The 15,262-nt window shown below is 40.5% G+C and overlaps 4 protein-coding genes across 11 annotated transcripts; all 4 read left to right on the forward strand.

Annotated features, from left to right (window-relative positions):
- The first annotated feature begins 514 nt into the window (after positions 1–514).
- On the forward strand, positions 515–2,090 carry LOC111457415 (aspartic proteinase PCS1-like). Its single transcript, XM_023099602.1, has one exon. It carries the CDS (start codon positions 755–757, stop codon positions 2,042–2,044), a length of 1,290 nt encoding a protein of 429 aa, XP_022955370.1. The 5' UTR covers positions 515–754; the 3' UTR covers positions 2,045–2,090.
- Positions 2,091–2,349: 259 nt separating this feature from the next.
- LOC111457441 (E3 ubiquitin-protein ligase SDIR1-like) lies at positions 2,350–6,152 on the forward strand. Of its 7 annotated transcripts, XM_023099671.1 has the most exons (10): positions 2,350–2,531; positions 2,635–2,666; positions 3,418–3,544; positions 3,635–3,689; positions 3,780–3,832; positions 3,925–4,153; positions 4,921–5,035; positions 5,126–5,171; positions 5,283–5,408; positions 5,833–6,152. In XM_023099671.1, the coding sequence occupies exons 3-10, from the start codon at positions 3,464–3,466 to the stop codon at positions 6,028–6,030; spliced, it is 903 nt and encodes a 300-aa protein (XP_022955439.1). In that variant the 5' UTR covers positions 2,350–2,531; positions 2,635–2,666; positions 3,418–3,463; the 3' UTR covers positions 6,031–6,152. The 7 variants fall into 7 exon arrangements, with proteins under 7 accessions (XP_022955439.1, XP_022955424.1, XP_022955432.1 ...); XM_023099656.1 differs by lacking the exon at positions 2,635–2,666 and having other exon boundaries at positions 2,350–2,634; XM_023099664.1 differs by having other exon boundaries at positions 2,635–3,544.
- A 623-nt stretch (positions 6,153–6,775) lies between these two features.
- On the forward strand, positions 6,776–9,133 carry LOC111457338 (glycosyltransferase family 92 protein RCOM_0530710-like). Its single transcript, XM_023099574.1, has 2 exons — positions 6,776–7,217; positions 7,387–9,133. Exons 1-2 carry the CDS (start codon positions 7,109–7,111, stop codon positions 8,964–8,966), a joined length of 1,689 nt encoding a protein of 562 aa, XP_022955342.1. The 5' UTR covers positions 6,776–7,108; the 3' UTR covers positions 8,967–9,133.
- A 938-nt stretch (positions 9,134–10,071) lies between these two features.
- Positions 10,072–14,796, forward strand: LOC111457354 (serine/threonine protein phosphatase 2A 57 kDa regulatory subunit B' theta isoform-like). 2 transcript variants are annotated; one of them, XM_023099575.1, is made up of 4 exons: positions 10,072–10,343; positions 10,500–10,635; positions 10,990–12,316; positions 14,004–14,796. In XM_023099575.1, the coding sequence occupies exons 3-4, from the start codon at positions 11,099–11,101 to the stop codon at positions 14,358–14,360; spliced, it is 1,575 nt and encodes a 524-aa protein (XP_022955343.1). In that variant the 5' UTR covers positions 10,072–10,343; positions 10,500–10,635; positions 10,990–11,098; the 3' UTR covers positions 14,361–14,796. The 2 variants fall into 2 exon arrangements, with proteins under 2 accessions (XP_022955343.1, XP_022955344.1); XM_023099576.1 differs by having other exon boundaries at positions 10,072–10,229.
- Positions 14,797–15,262: the final 466 nt, after the last annotated feature.

Genomic DNA, 15,262 nt, shown 5'->3' on the forward strand with positions numbered 1-15,262 from the left:
AAAAAATTATATTATAATTCACGAACTTGAGTATAACTGGAATATCAAGCCCTTTTGATATTATTATCTCTTATCAAAAATTTAGAAAATTGCATAAACAATGGGTTAAACATTAAATTTAGAATATATTTGTGAACAAATAATTAATAAAGAAATTGAATGGCAACAACCAAAGTAATCATTTACGCAAAAATGAGAGAAAAGATGAAATATTTGAAGGTGAGATTTTGATACCAAATAAATAATAGAAAAGGTAATATATTAATGGTCATAAATTATTCGATAACCTCATATTTAATTTATTTAATTGTATATTCACGATATATATCTTAATTAGATCGGATCATTTTGATTAATTTTATTTTTTTAAAAAGGTAAAATTCTAATTAGATATATTAAAATCTGCCAGATTATTTTAATTAATTTATTTTTTTTAAAAGGTAAAATTGGAAGCATTTTTTGTAATTTTATTTTGAATTAAATGTGTGTATAGGAAAACATTCCTTAAATACAAAAATTATAATAAGGTAAATTAATGGACAATATTTTTGCCTACAGCCTACCCCGTAACGCACGTTTTTGTACACAAAACGCACTATTTATGAAACTCTGAAACAGTCCCTTTTTCTCTCAAGAAACGCTCTATTTCCTTCGGATATTTCAATCCGAACCAACAAATCGATCGCATTCCATTCAAAAACACGATCAACCCATATTCTTTCTCGTGGATTAGATTCGATTCCATTGCGAAATCATGAACTTCTTCCTCCACCTCCTGCAACTCCTCGTCTTCCTCCTCTGTTTCAAGCAGAGTCTCTGTTTTTGTGCAACTCAGGCGATGGTTTTGCCACTCAAAACAGAGACGGGATTGAATTCACAGCCGTCGAACAAACTCAGTTTCCACCATAATGTCACGTTGACCGTTGAGTTGACTGTCGGATCGCCGCCTCAAGCTGTCACGATGGTGCTGGATACAGGGAGTGAACTCCCCTGGCTTAACTGCAAAAAAAAAACCCAAACTTTGACCTCTGTTTTTAACCCACTTTCTTCCTCTTCTTACTCGCGAATCCCCTGCATTTCCCCCATTTGTCAGAAGCAAACCCGAGACTTACCCAACCCGGTTGTATGCGACGAAGAAAAACTATGCAATGTCTTTGTCTCATACGCTGACGGCTCGTCTCTCGAGGGTAATCTTGCATCCGACACGTTTCGAATCGGGTCGTTGAATAAACCCGGAACTTTATTCGGGTGTATGGGTTTGGGTTCGAGTTCGAATCCGCAGGAGGATGCGAAGACCACTGGGCTAATGGGGATGAACCGGGGGTCGCTTTCGTTTGTGACTCAATTGGGTCTGTCGAAATTCTCTTACTGCATATCGGGTCGTGATTCCTCCGGCGTTCTGATTTTAGGCGAAGGTAATCATTCGTGGGTTGGGAATATGGCGTACACGCCGTTGGTTCAAATGTCGACGCCATTGCCGTCGTACGATCGGTTCGCGTACACAGTCAAACTGGAGGGAATTAAAGTGGGGAACAAAATCCTGGCGCTGGAGAAATCAATTCTGGTTCCGGACCACACCGGCGCCGGGCAGACCATGGTGGATTCCGGGACCCAGTTCACGTTTCTTCTGGGGCCGGTGTACACGGCTTTAAAGAACGAGTTTCTGGTACAAACGAAGGGCGTTTTGGTTCCACTGGGTGATCCGAATTTCGTGTTCCAAGGAGCAATGGACTCGTGCTTCCGAGTACCGGCGAATCAGGGGAAGCTTCCGCCGCTGCCGACGGTGAGTCTAATGTTGAATGGGGCGGAGATGGTTGTGGGCGGGGAGTTGCTGCTGTACCGAGTGCCGGGAATGGTGAAGGGTGGTGATTGGGTGTATTGCATGACGTTTGGGAACTCGGATTTGTTGGGAATAGCGGCGTTTGTGATTGGGAATCATCATCAACAGAACTTGTGGATGGAATATGATCTGGCGAAATCAAGGCTGGGATTTGTCGAGACCAGGTGTGATTCAGCGGGTCAACGCCTCGGATTGGACCTTTAAAATTTTCAATTCAATTTTGGTCAACGTCTCCAAAAATTTTAAACTACATTAAACTAGAAATACATTAAAGCCACAATAATAACCTAGGACTTTGTCTAAATTATGTTTGAAAAATAACATTATAAAAATTAATTTTTGGTTCTACATTTTATTAAAAAATTGGCTTAACTTTTTAATATAATTTAATTTAATTTAATTGCAGATTAAAAAATAATTAAATTGTTGTATATTAAATTATTAGTGGGAAAATAAAATCGTAAAATTGTTATGTTGGGGACAGACAGGGTCCCACAGAATGGAGGGGTGATTTCGGTTTGAGCAAATCTAATACGACGTCGTTTAATGAATTCAACTGAACTCCTTTTATCCAAAGCCTTCCTTAGAGGAGACGGGTCACAACAAGCAACTCAACACGTCCGAGTCACCTCCGGCCATCGACTCGCTCCCCCATCTTCTCCGTCGCTACCGTCGGGTTATCATTTTTCACGTAATTTTAGCATGCCCCATCATCGTAACTTTTTGATTCCAAGCCATCCTTGTTGTTTTTGGACCAACAAAATCAACCCAATTTACTCGATTCTGTTCTGTAGGTCTCGGATTTCTCTCATCAAGGATTAATCTGGTTCGATTATTTGATGATCGCTCGTTTCTTATGCCTTTTTTGTTACTCGGGATTCTTTAATTAAGCGATTTTTCTTTTCTTATTGTTTTAATTTCACTTGTTTAACTGTCATAGAAGCTTATGGGGCTGTAGAATTGTCGTGTCTGTCTGATTCTGTTTATAGATTCGTGTTATCGCCTCATTTAATTATCTCTGGGAGTTTAATGGAAATGTGGAGAATTGAGAATTTGGATGAAAAAAGTTCAAAACTGATCTGGTTCGATCGACCGGTAGTTCTGATTTCTTACTCGAGCATTAGTAGAGACCTCAATCTTTTGATATAAGATGGATGGATGTATGTTTGAGTTTGAATGCAGTGATCTTACAGTCTTTTTGGTGTTAATGGGGTGCCCAGGTGATCAGCTGATGAATGATTGTGGCTGATGGATTGAATTTGATAACAATTAATTGGGATTGCTATGCTCTTCCTGTTGAACTGCATATGTATTGGAAGAACTTCATACTCTTTTAAATTACTCATGATTTTGTTTGTCGTATGAGTGGTTTATTGGTTAGCCATTGTCATTACATCTTTACATTGACAAAGCTTAGGCTATTATGATTCTTTGATTCTTCAAGCTTCAGTTCTCATGTCATTTGTTCAAGGAGTTGCGGAAATCATTATGCTTCTTTCTATTAAGATACTGGAGCATTTTTCTTGCTGTGTTCTGCAGATTATTGTCAGGAGTTCATTAGATTTTTCATTATGTAGATTCACATTTCTCTGACTTGAACTAGCTGTCACATCTACATTGGACATGAGTTTTGTTTTCCGTGGAACACGAGTTCCAGACATAGAAAATGGTCTCCCTGGATTTATACCTGAGCGGCGTGCAATGGTATGCTCGATATTTGAATGACTTTACGTTTTCAATACCAATGCTCAGAAATTTTTGTTTAAAATATATTTTCTTTCTTCTCCCAATCAGCGTGTTCATGCAGCACGCCCTGTTAACTCGAACTCACTTGCCTTTCTTGTCACAGGTACCATTTCACCTATATTCATGACTGATTTCTGTTTCATGTGATAATTTTGATCTATTGCGTTGGTTTTACTCCTTGACTTTGTTTCAGTTCTTCTGTTATTCATGATATTGAACTCTCACCAGATGTCACCAAACTTTCTGGTAAATTTCGCTTACCACACTGTGATTGTTTAGTAGTTTTTAACCCTTGATGCAAATATTTACATTTTCTTCTTCTGAAAATGCATATTTAGCTCTGGCTTGTGCTTGGTGTGTTTTTAATGGCTACAACATTAAGGATGTACGCGACTTGTCAACAACTTCAGGCTCAAGCCCAAGCTAGAGCTATGGCAGCTAGTGGTCTTCTGGGTCACACTGAATTGAGGTTGCATATGCCACCATCAATAGCACTTGCAACTAGAGGGCGTTTACAAGGGCTAAGGCTTCAACTTGCTCTGCTTGATAGGGAATTTGATGATTTAGGTGTGGTTCAAATCTATACAATGCAGTTTCTTAGCTTAGAATTAGTCAAACATGGCCACTATTCTTTGATATTCTTCTAGTGTACCGATGTGAGATCCCATGTTGGTTGAAGAGGAGAACGAAGCATTTCTTATAAAAGGTGTGGAAACCTCTCCATAGCAGATGTGAGCCTTGAGAGGAATTCCGAATTGGGAAAGCCCAAAGGGGGCAATATGGGCTAGCGGTGAGCTTGGGCTGTTACAAATGGTATCAGAGCTAGACAACGGGTAGTGTGTCAGTAAGGACGCTGGGCCCCCAAGGTGAGTGGATTGTGAGATCTCACATCAGTTGGAGAGGGAAACGAATCATTTCTAATAAAATGTGTAAACCTCTCCCTAGCAGACGCGTTTTAAAACCTTGAGGAGAAGACCGAACAAGAAAGCCTAAAAAGGACAATATTGGCTAGCGGTGGGGCAGTGTGCCAGCGAGGACGTTGGGCCCCAAGGTGGGTAGATTGTGAGATCCTACATCAATTGGAGAGGGGAACGAAGCATCCCTTATAAAAGGTGTGGAAACCTCTCCCAATAGACGCGTTTTAAAACCTTGAGGGGAAGGTCGAAAGGAAAAGCCCAAAGAAGACAATATCTGCTAGCGAGCTTGGGTTGTTACAACCGATTTCACCTATTTCTCGGCACAGACTCTTTTCTATTGTGTTGATTAGTTAAGGAAGGAAAGTTTCCTATATATTCTTGTCTATGACACTGTCTTAACATATCATTTTTCTTCAGACTATGAAACTTTGAGAGCTTTGGATTCTGACAATGTTCCAACAACACCGTCAATGAGCGAGGAACAAATAAATGCTCTTCCTGTTCATAAATACAAGGTTTCTGGTCCTCAAAGGTAATCCATAATTAATTAGTGCATCTTATCTGTTATACTCTAGCTTATGCCCAAAAAACTCAAATTAAGTTATCTTTAAATTATGGGCAGCGACCCTGCTGCGAATCAACAAGCTTCATCTTCAGAATCCAATGAGGTATCCACCAACTTACTCGTTTTGTAATGCAGAACACACAAAGAAGGCCTAAATTTTGTAGTGTTCTTGATTCTTATCATCAATTTTCAAGTACGTTTTATTCTTTTGCAGAAGAGACCAGATTCAGTCAATGCAGTTAGCGGTACCAAGTCCTTACAGGATGAACTTACATGCAGTGTTTGCTTAGAGCAAGTAAATGTTGGTGAACTCATACGCAGTTTGCCATGTTTGCATCAGGTTTATCTCTCTGTCTCTCTCTTTGCCTGCTGTTAGACAAACACGACTCTCCACGATGGTATGATATTGTCCACTTTGAGCATAAGCTCTCGTGACTTTGCTTTGGGCTTTCCCAAAAGGCCTCATACCAATGGAAAGAGTATTCTTTGATTATAAACCCGTGATCATTCCCTAAATTAGCCAATGTGGGACTTTCATCATCCAACACCTACCCTTCTGAAGAAATAATCGCAGATATTTCATGTTGGAAGTAGATGTGTGAGATCCTACATCGGTTGGGGAGGAGAACGAAACATTCTTTATAAGGGTGTAGAAACCTCTACCTAGTAGACGTGTTTTAAAAACCTTGAGGAGAAGTCCAAAGAGGACAATATGTGCTTGGGCTGTTACAAAATGAACTTCTGTTCGTTTCCTTTCATTTTAGTATTCGAAGCCTCTCTTCCGTTTAATCTCGATACATGAGTTCAATGTTGTAGTTCCATGCGAACTGCATAGATCCGTGGCTGGGGCAGCAGGGAACATGTCCTGTTTGCAAATTCAGAGCGGTGCCCGGGTGGTCGGAGCAGGGGCAAGGGGAAACCGATGCTTATATGGTTTAATTATACGAACCGCGGTGGTGTAGTTAGGTAGTGTCTGAGCTTGTGCGTGAGCAGAATTTTGTTGTTGCATAATCATCCATGTATTATTCCAACCCCTATTAGCAAGCACTTGTTACCTCTGCAACTTATTCCAGGTATTATTATTGTTACTTCAACTCAAATTCTTATTACTCTCACTTTATCCCTCCAAAATGAAAATGAAAAAAAAAGAAAAAAAAGAAAAACATCGTCGAAAGTGGGACCCATCCACTACATTCAAAACCACCGTTAACTTTTTGTACCCTTAATCTCCTCCTCCCACGTCATTCCATCCCAATCAATAAATATAGTTTTATTTACCATCTTATTGGTAGAATTTCAACCGTTACTAATAAATTTAATAAATTACCATTTCATATAATTGTTTTATTTAAAGGTATTTTATTTTAATATGAAACAATACATTTATCAAAATTCTTATTAATTCTTCCCTATTCGTAAATCTTATGGTTTATTCGCGTTTAGCCTATAACATTATTTTTATAATTCAACATATTTTTTCGCTCACGTTTTCTAAAACATTTCTTTTGAATGTCATCTGATGTTCGAGCATTCGTCACTCAGATTATAAGGAAATTTTCAGAACTTATTAACTAATTGTACTTTAAAAAACAATTTTATACATGTATATAATTATGTTTTTTTAAAAAAAAAAAATCAGATATTTGTTATAAATATTAAAAAGAAAAAAAGAAAAAAAAAAGTGTTTATAAAAAAGGAAAGGCAGTTTTGGATGAGGTGGCATTGTTTGGGTGGAAGGGAAGGGAAGAAGACGAAGAGGTGGAATCTTCGTTTTATGAGGATTTACCCGTAACCACCCTCCGATAAGCCACCAAAAGCGCCAGCCCTTTCTCTTTCCCATCAAACCATTAACAGAACACAACTTTCCTTCTTCTATTCCTTCTCCTTGCCTTCCATTCCAGAGCCAACGCAGGGCCCGACCACGAGATCTGACCCTGCCCTGCTCGCCTCTGTTCTCCTCCCTATAGCATGAATGACTGAACCCACTCGCCGGCATAATCATTTTCCTTCGCAAATTCCATATATGACCCCGCCTCCGCCATGAAAGATCGGAGGAAACGCAATGTCGTTTCTTGGATCGCCATCTTCTGGTGCACCCTCCTCGTTCTACCCTTCGTCCTTTTCATCACTTTTCGTCTCTTCTCCGGTGGTATGTTTTTTGATTTCCATTTTCATCCCCCCATTGCTCTAACTAATTTCTTTTTTTAGATTTCTGCCTGATCTGATCGGAATTTGAATCTGTCATTGTTGGGAACTCTGATTTTTTTTTTTTTTTTTCCCCTCGGTTTTCTTCTATGTGTATGTAAAATGTGTAACAGATACCTTTCAACCAGAGCTGGTTCACACGCGGCAAACTCCGGTGAATAGCGCCGTTTCCGATGATTCCTCTGTTAATTTACGGTATTCCGTTCAAGAAACGGTGACCCTACCCGATCAAGCTCTCGTTTTCATCAACCACCCACAAACTGTTCGACCATTTGCCATAAGGGATATCGCCTGCATTTATTTCGCCGGGAACTCGTCGGTGCCCCACAAGCGGCGGCGGCGGCCGATCGGCTTGGATAATGAGGAGAGTCTTCAAAAGCAAATAGTCCGGTGCCCACTCCCGCCTCGCGGGTCTAGAGTTTCAATTAGAGTGAGATCCAAGTCCCATCTCCGAGGTGGGGAGTCGCACCGGTGGGACTCTCTTGCGTATGAAGCACTAATGGACCGAGACAACACCACCATTGTCTTTGTCAAAGGACTCAATCTACGCCCTGAGCGACTCACCAACGCGTCGAAATTCGAGTGTGTTTTTGGGTGGGATTTTCGGAAGGTCAAGTTTCTGCTAAGGTCCGAGGTCATGTCGCTTGCCCAAGAAGTTGCGCGCTGTAGAACACCAATTAGTTTGCACGGCAATCCCAATAGAATCCATGATGCAATTAAAGTCTCCATTAGAATTAAAGGCGGCGGAATTTTGAAATCAGTAGCCCGCCCATTGCCCTTATCAGAATCCTCCGCACCACCCCCCCGGAAGCCCCACGAGATGTGCATATGCACAATGCTGCGAAACCAAGCACAGTTTCTTAAAGAATGGATCATTTACCACGCCCATCTCGGCGTCAGCCGCTGGTTCATCTACGACAACAACAGCGACGACGACATAGAAGACGCAATTGCATCAATCTCCAGTGTCAAACACAATATTTCCCGATATATCTGGCCCTGGATTAAGACCCAGGAATCTGGTTTTGCACATTGTGCTTTACGGGCTCGTGATTCTTGCAACTGGGTCGGATTCATTGATGTTGACGAGTTTTTCTACTTGCCAAGTGGTTTGTCTCTACTGGACGTGCTCACAAACCAAGCCAAAAACACCACGGTTGGGGAGATTCGCGTGTCCTGCCACAGCTTCGGGCCATCGGGGCTGAAACGGATGCCGCCACAGGGCGTGACGGTTGGGTACACGTGCAGAAAAGCGGTGCCGGAGCGGCACAAGAGCATAGTGAACCCGGAGGTTTTGAACTCCACATTGATCAACGTGGTGCATCATTTCCACTTGAGAGATGGGTTTCAGTATGTGAATTTGGATAGGAGTGAGATGGTCATAAACCATTACAAGTACCAAGTTTGGGAAGTGTTCAAGGAGAAGTTTTACAGGCGGGTGGCGACGTATGTGGCGGATTGGCAGGATCAGCAGAACGTGGGGTCGAAGGACAGGGCGCCGGGGCTGGGGACTAAGGCAGTAGAACCAGAGGACTGGTCGAGCCGGTTCTGTGAGGTCAATGACACTGGGGTAAGGGACCTGGTGCTGGACACGTTGAGCGATTCAAAAACCCATCTTTTGCCTTGGCAAGAAGAGCCCAGTCGAGGAAGGAGGAGGGTCAGGAAGAAGAGGAAGCACAAGGGATTTTTATGAGTCTTATAGACTTTTAATTTGAACGTGTGTAGTGGTTTCCATTTTTTTGTTTTTTTGTTTTTGAATGACATAATAATGTATTTTGGTTAGGGGTGATAATTGATTGATAGATAAAGCCATTCTTTCTCCTTCTATGTCTTCTGTATATATATATATATATATTTGTACTTCTGCTACTATCATGGGTGCTAGTAAATGTTAGGTGACAATTTGTAAGATTTTATATCCCTTGAAAAGGGGAACGGCTAACGGCTAAGAGTGTGGAAACGCCTCTTTAGTAAATGCCTAATTATTCTAGAAAACCTCTTTCTAATAGTGTGAGGCTAATGGGTGTCCCTAGTAAATGAGTTTTAAAATTGTGACGTTGAAGGGATGGAAACCTTTCCCTACTAGATGCGTAAAATTGTAAGGTTGAGGGTGTGAATAAGACTCTGAGGTTGAGGGTGTCTTTACCTATAGATGAGTTGTGAGACTGAAGAGACCTTACACCGTACCAATAGATGAGTTGTGAGTCTGAAAACCTTACACCTTTATCTATGGATGAGTTGTGAGACTGACTCTGTAATACCTAATTTGGTGGGCTTGGGCTATTACACAATTAGGTTAAATTGCAAATTTAGTCCTGAAGGTAGAATTTAGTCCTTAAAATCTCATACATATGCATTATTTCACAAAAATGACGAGACAATGGTTATAAATAAATATTGTAACAAAAAAAAAAGATTTAAAAAGAATTTAGAGAGGTAAACAAGATGATTTAGCTTGATTATTGGTCAGAGTCAACTTGAAGTAAAAATTGATGCACATTTAAAAGAGGGAGAGATTCATAATCTCCTCCATGAGTGAATCAGCCACCGCCAAACAAGGCATCCAAAGCGCTTCCCAAACATTAAGCTCTTAATAAACCACAATTTCGAAAAATATTGTTAAAAATATGGCTCTTTCAGTTCATGTCGCAGAAATAATCTATGTTTTTTGACCAAATTTTAAGAATATATTGTTTAAATGGACAGAAAAAGAAAACCCATGAACTATAATTTTGAAAAGGAAAAAGAAAAGGTAAAAAAATTAAAGAAAATAAAGGAGAAAATTTTTTGAGGTTGAAATTGGAAGGATAGTATGAAGGGAAAGTGAGGAAGAAAGGGTATTATCAAAAACTGTTGTTTTGCTAAACAAAGCATTGGAAGAACGATCTTGAAATCCCAAACACAGCAGCAGCCATGGATTGCTGTTCTCTAACCTAACCTTTTTGCTACTCACTGGGTTGGGTCTCAATCTCCTTCTCTTCCCCTCTTCTTTATCCCTCGCCTTCTATCTATACGTCTCTCTGCTCTTTCTTTCACGCCTTAAATCCGCATCCATCTCTTCTATACCTCTGTAATTCCAATTCCCCACCTCTTTTTTATTTTACTTCCGGCTTCCCACTTTTTTTGTTTCCCCCTGTTCTTACATCATCTCTTCCTATTTTGATTTCGAATCTGTTTTGAATGCGACCCAGTTTTCTCATCCTGTTGCCTTTTGGGAATTTTGCAGGCTGCTTTTGCTGGAGATTGATGTGGGTCAATAGATCATGCCCAGATCTTGTTCTCTCTTGATCCACTTGCTTATCTTGTTGACCTTTATGAACTCAAGGGGAATAGAGGCGGGGGAGAGAGACGAATAGAGTGAGGTCATTATTCACTGCCCTTTTCTTTTTTTATGTTGTTGAAGATGGAAGTCGTCTGTTCTTGTGATTCTACTTTTAATGATCTTGTTTCTCTTTTAATTTGATTGTTCTCTGCATCTGCCCATCTGGGTTTGTTGATATAACCCCATATGAGCAAATCTGCTGTTGTGTTCTTGGTGGAAGAATAGCCATTGTTTTCTTCTTCTAAGGTTTCATAATTGAAGTGCTAAATGGGTTTAGTTTCTTAATTAGGAGGTTTCCCCCATTTGATTGCAGGCTAAACGCTACTGGGATTGTTATTGAAATGGTATTAGATCTTTTGCTGACTACATTTGGGAAGTTCTTGTTTTGTTGTAGGTTGTTCATTGTTCCATGTAAAAGAAGCTGTATTTGCTTGGAAGAAATTAGAGAATTAGTGAGTGTTTCGAAGTGAAAAAGGAAAATCTTTTGTTTTTCCATTGAAGTCATGATTAAACAAATACTTAATAGGCTTCCACGAAAACCATCGAAGTCAACCGAGCATCGTGAAGGAGCTGGGACGATTATCTCTTCTTCTAATGCTTCTACAAGTTCGAGGAGCAACGATTTAGCAGCTAACAACAACCACGCCAACGCTGGAACTGGATCTTTTTCTGGCCCGAATTCTGCTTTGAGCATTGGACAAAATCATGGCAGTAAGGCATCTCAAGGGCTCAATTCAAAGTCAAATGGTAACTCCCAAGCTACTTATGAGGCGCTACCAGGTTTCAAAGATGTTCCGAATTCGGAGAAGCAGGGGTTGTTCATTAAGAAGCTGAACATGTGTTGTGTGGTGTTTGACTTCACCGACCCGTCAAAGAACCTCAAGGAAAAGGATATCAAACGACAGACACTAATAGAGCTTGTTGATTATGTTGCATCTGTCAATGGAAAGCTGTCAGAAAATGTTATACAAGAAATTGTGAAGATGGTGTCGTCGAATTTATTTCGAACGCCTACCATCCCATCACGAGATAACAAAGCTTTAGAAGCATTTGATCTCGAGGAAGAGGAGCCTTCAATGGACCCTGCTTGGCCACACTTACAAGTTGTTTATGAGTTTCTGCTCAGGTTTGTGGCATCACCTGAAACAGATGCAAAGTTGGCAAAGAGGTACATTGATCACTCTTTTGTTCTAAGACTGTTGGATCTTTTTGATTCTGAGGACCCCAGAGAGAGGGATTATTTGAAGACAGTTCTGCACCGCATCTATGGGAAATTTATGGTACATAGACCATTCATCAGGAAATCAATCAACAATATTTTCTACCGGTTTATTTTCGAAACCGAGAAGCATAACGGGATTGCTGAGCTTTTAGAGATTTTGGGCAGTATAATCAATGGATTTGCTCTTCCTCTAAAAGAAGAGCATAAACTCTTTCTCGTTCGAGCACTTATTCCTCTTCACAAACCGAAATGCATACCCATGTATCATCAGCAGTTATCGTACTGTATAACACAATTTGTAGAGAAAGATTGCAAGCTTGCTGATACAATCATAAGGGGCTTACTAAAATATTGGCCAATTACAAACAGCTCTAAGGAGGTGATGTTCTTAGGTGAACTTGAAGAAGTCTTAGAAGCGACTCAGCCTGCCGAGTTTCAGCGTTGCATGGTACCGTTGTTTCGACAGATTGGACGTTGCTTGAGCAGTTCACATTTTCAGGTAGACTGTATGACTGAGTTCTTTTTCATTTTCTTTTCGCTCAATTTCCTTGCTTTCCCTCTTTTTTAGCTTAACATTGGTCCCTGAATTAACACGTTTCTACACTGGTAAGTAGATTGAAAAGGCATTAAGTGCTCCAAATTTGATGCTACTTATTCTTAGTTCCATGGCAAGTTTGATCTTTTGAGATAAGAAACAATAAATCCATGGCAGGTTTGGTTTAAGGTTAACTTCGATAATGTTTTTCCTACAACTATAATGATTACTCTTTGTACGTCCCAAGTCCACCGCTAGCCGATATTGTTCTCTTTGGGCTTTCCCTTTTGGGCTTCCCCTTAAGGTTTTTAAAACGTGTGTGAAAAATGCTTCGTTCCCCTCTCCAACCGTTGTGGGATCTCACAATCCACCCCCCTTTGGGGCCCAGCGTCCTTGCTGGCACTCGTTCCCCTCTCTAATCTATGGGGGATCTCGTAATCCACCCCCTTCGGGGCCCAGCATCCTCGCTAGTGCTTGTTTATCTCCAATCGATGTGGGATCTCACAATCCACCCCCTTCGGGGCCCAACGTCCTGCTGGCACACTGCTTGTCTGACTCTGATACCGTTTGTAACAGCCAAAGCTCACCGCTAGCAAATATTGTCCTCTTTGGGCTTTCTCTTTCGGGCTTCCCCTCAAAGTTTTTAAAATGCGGGGAAAGGTTTCCACACCCTTATAAAGAATGCTTCAATCTCTTCTCCAACCGATATGAGATCTTACAATCCACCCTCCTTCGGGTCCCAACGTCCTTGCTGGGACTCATTCCTCTCTCCAATCAATGTGGGATCTCGCAATCCATCCCCCTTCAGAGCTCAGCGTCCACCCATTCCCCTTCAAAGCCCAGCGTCCAGCGAGGACGCTGGGCTTGTTCCTCTCTCCAATGGATGTGGGATTTCATAGTATCCTATCTATAATAGTTCATATTAGATTTTGTTGTAATCTTAGGTTGGCTGATTTAGCTAGATCTTACCTGAACAAGATCTATTCTATAGGTTGTACAACTTTAACTATTGATCTTTCATATTTAGTATTTTTCTTTTAATTTCTAAGTTTGGTAATTGAACTGTGAGATCATAGCGAGCTCGTAACTTTAGGTTCTGAGTTCTGAGTTCATATATGCGACTTTAATTATTGTTCTTTCGTATTTAGTATATTTATTTCTTTAACTATAGTTCTTTCATATTTAATATAAACTAATGAAAAAGGTCGACTGCCCGACCCTTGTTTGTTTGCTTTCATTCGGGCAACACTGGAGAACAATAGCTCGTTGGAGCTTAGTTCTTTTTCCTCCTAAAAGGCTGGAGCTTAGGCAGAAAGGTGCCTTGTGTGCACCTGGGCCAAGTCGCTTTAGGTGCAATTGTTGGCAAATGTTTTGGTAACCTGTGAATCTAGAGATGTAACCTTGCTAGATTAGTCCACGAGTACTATGAGATCCCATATCTATTGGAGAGAGGAACTAGTGGATGCTGGGCCCTTAAGGGAGTGGATTGTGAGATCCCACATCGATTGGGGAGGAGAACAAAACATTTTTTCTGCTAGCGGTGGGCTTAGACGGTTACAAGTACAATTTTATTTAACCTTTTTGAAGTAGAAGCAAAATTAGTGTTCTTGATTTTGTATGCGACTGTATCGAGTTTGTTGTTCATTTTCAGGTGGCTGAAAGGACTCTATTTTTATGGAACAATACTCAGATTGAGAACCTAATCAAACAGAACCGCAAAGTCATTTTGCCGATTATATTTCCTGGGCTGGAGAGAAATTCAAGAAATCACTGGAACCAGGCTGTACAAAACTTGACACAAAACGTCCGCAAGATCTTCTCGGATGCTGACCCAGAGCTGTTCGAGGAATGTTTGCTCAAGTTTCAAGAAGAGACACAGGAGAAGGATGTGAAATCGAGGCGTGAGGCCAAGTGGAAACGCTTGGAAGAGATTGCTGCGGCGAATGGTGCGAGTAACGAAGCAGTCCTCATCTCTACCAAAGGAGGGTTAGGAGCAGCAACTGGGTAGCTAAGAGGAGATGTTGACATGGGCGTTCAGCAGATTTGATATTGCAATTGGTATGTGAGCATAAAAGGTAATCTAATCACCTCACCATGTGATTAAAAGCAGCTGCAGCAGCTAAATTCATGGTCCCATTTTGAACAAATTGGATTGGATTGGATGGCTTTGAGGTGCATTGGAGAAATGTTGAGATCATCACTGCTGCTATGCATTTCATTGAAGGAGCTGAAATTTCTATTTTTCATGCATTTTCTCTGTGTATATGTGATTAGGAGAGAAGGATTCGGGTCGACCGAGTCCCGGGGTAGGGTTGGGATATTCCTGTTTTGTTGTTGAACGGGTGAAAAGCAAGAACAAAGTTCAATTTTTCATAATTGTGCTCATCAGTATCTGGATGATGGCCTTTGTTGTAATTGAAGTTATTGTTCTCTTGTTTCTTCTCTCTGTTTATCTCTGGATTTCAATTTGTTTCAGCAAAGGGTATGCTCACAGCAAACACATCTGGTACTACAATTACCAATTTTTTAAACACGTCGGTTCGGGAGAGGTTTAAATATCCTTATAAAGAATACTTCACATCATTCGATGTTTGACTCTACTCTAATACTTTTTGTAACAACTCACACTTTGGTGCTGGGTTCAAACTTACTTTTAGTAGAGATGGTCTGTTTTGATTTGTAATGTATCGTTGTCAGCCTCGTAGTTTTTAAAACGTGTCTGTTATAGAGAGGTTTTTACATCCTTATAAGCAATGCTCGTTCCCCTCCCCTCTTTAATTGAGGTGAGATCTCACAGCCATGAAATATCACAAGTAAAATCACTTCGAAGATATTCCTAACCATTTTATCTATTTAAATTAATTTTTATAGATTCTTGAATGTTAAGAATGAGATCTAACCCACATAGGT

This window comes from Cucurbita moschata, unplaced genomic scaffold (genome assembly GCF_002738365.1).
Source record: "Cucurbita moschata cultivar Rifu unplaced genomic scaffold, Cmos_1.0 Cmo_Scf00002, whole genome shotgun sequence".
In the NCBI taxonomy this organism is placed as follows: domain Eukaryota; kingdom Viridiplantae; phylum Streptophyta; class Magnoliopsida; order Cucurbitales; family Cucurbitaceae; genus Cucurbita; species Cucurbita moschata.

What these genes read in the sequence shown, in the direction of transcription:
- LOC111457415 (XM_023099602.1), top strand. Translation starts at nt 755, where the DNA reads ATGAACTTCTTCCTCCACCTCCTGCAACTCCTCGTCTTCCTCCTCTGT.
- LOC111457441 (XM_023099642.1), top strand. Translation starts at nt 3,464, where the DNA reads ATGAGTTTTGTTTTCCGTGGAACACGAGTTCCAGACATAGAAAATGGT. An exon ending in TAGGGAATTTGATGATTTAG is followed by an intron (nt 4,154 to 4,920) that starts GTGTGGTTCAAA and finishes ATTTTTCTTCAG; the next exon opens with ACTATGAAACTTTGAGAGCT. An exon ending in GTTTGCCATGTTTGCATCAG is followed by an intron (nt 5,409 to 5,832) that starts GTTTATCTCTCT and finishes CTTTCATTTTAG; the next exon opens with TATTCGAAGCCTCTCTTCCG.
- LOC111457338 (XM_023099574.1), top strand. Translation starts at nt 7,109, where the DNA reads ATGAAAGATCGGAGGAAACGCAATGTCGTTTCTTGGATCGCCATCTTC. An exon ending in TTTTCGTCTCTTCTCCGGTG is followed by an intron (nt 7,218 to 7,386) that starts GTATGTTTTTTG and finishes AATGTGTAACAG; the next exon opens with ATACCTTTCAACCAGAGCTG.
- LOC111457354 (XM_023099575.1), top strand. Translation starts at nt 11,099, where the DNA reads ATGATTAAACAAATACTTAATAGGCTTCCACGAAAACCATCGAAGTCA. An exon ending in TGAGCAGTTCACATTTTCAG is followed by an intron (nt 12,317 to 14,003) that starts GTAGACTGTATG and finishes GTTCATTTTCAG; the next exon opens with GTGGCTGAAAGGACTCTATT.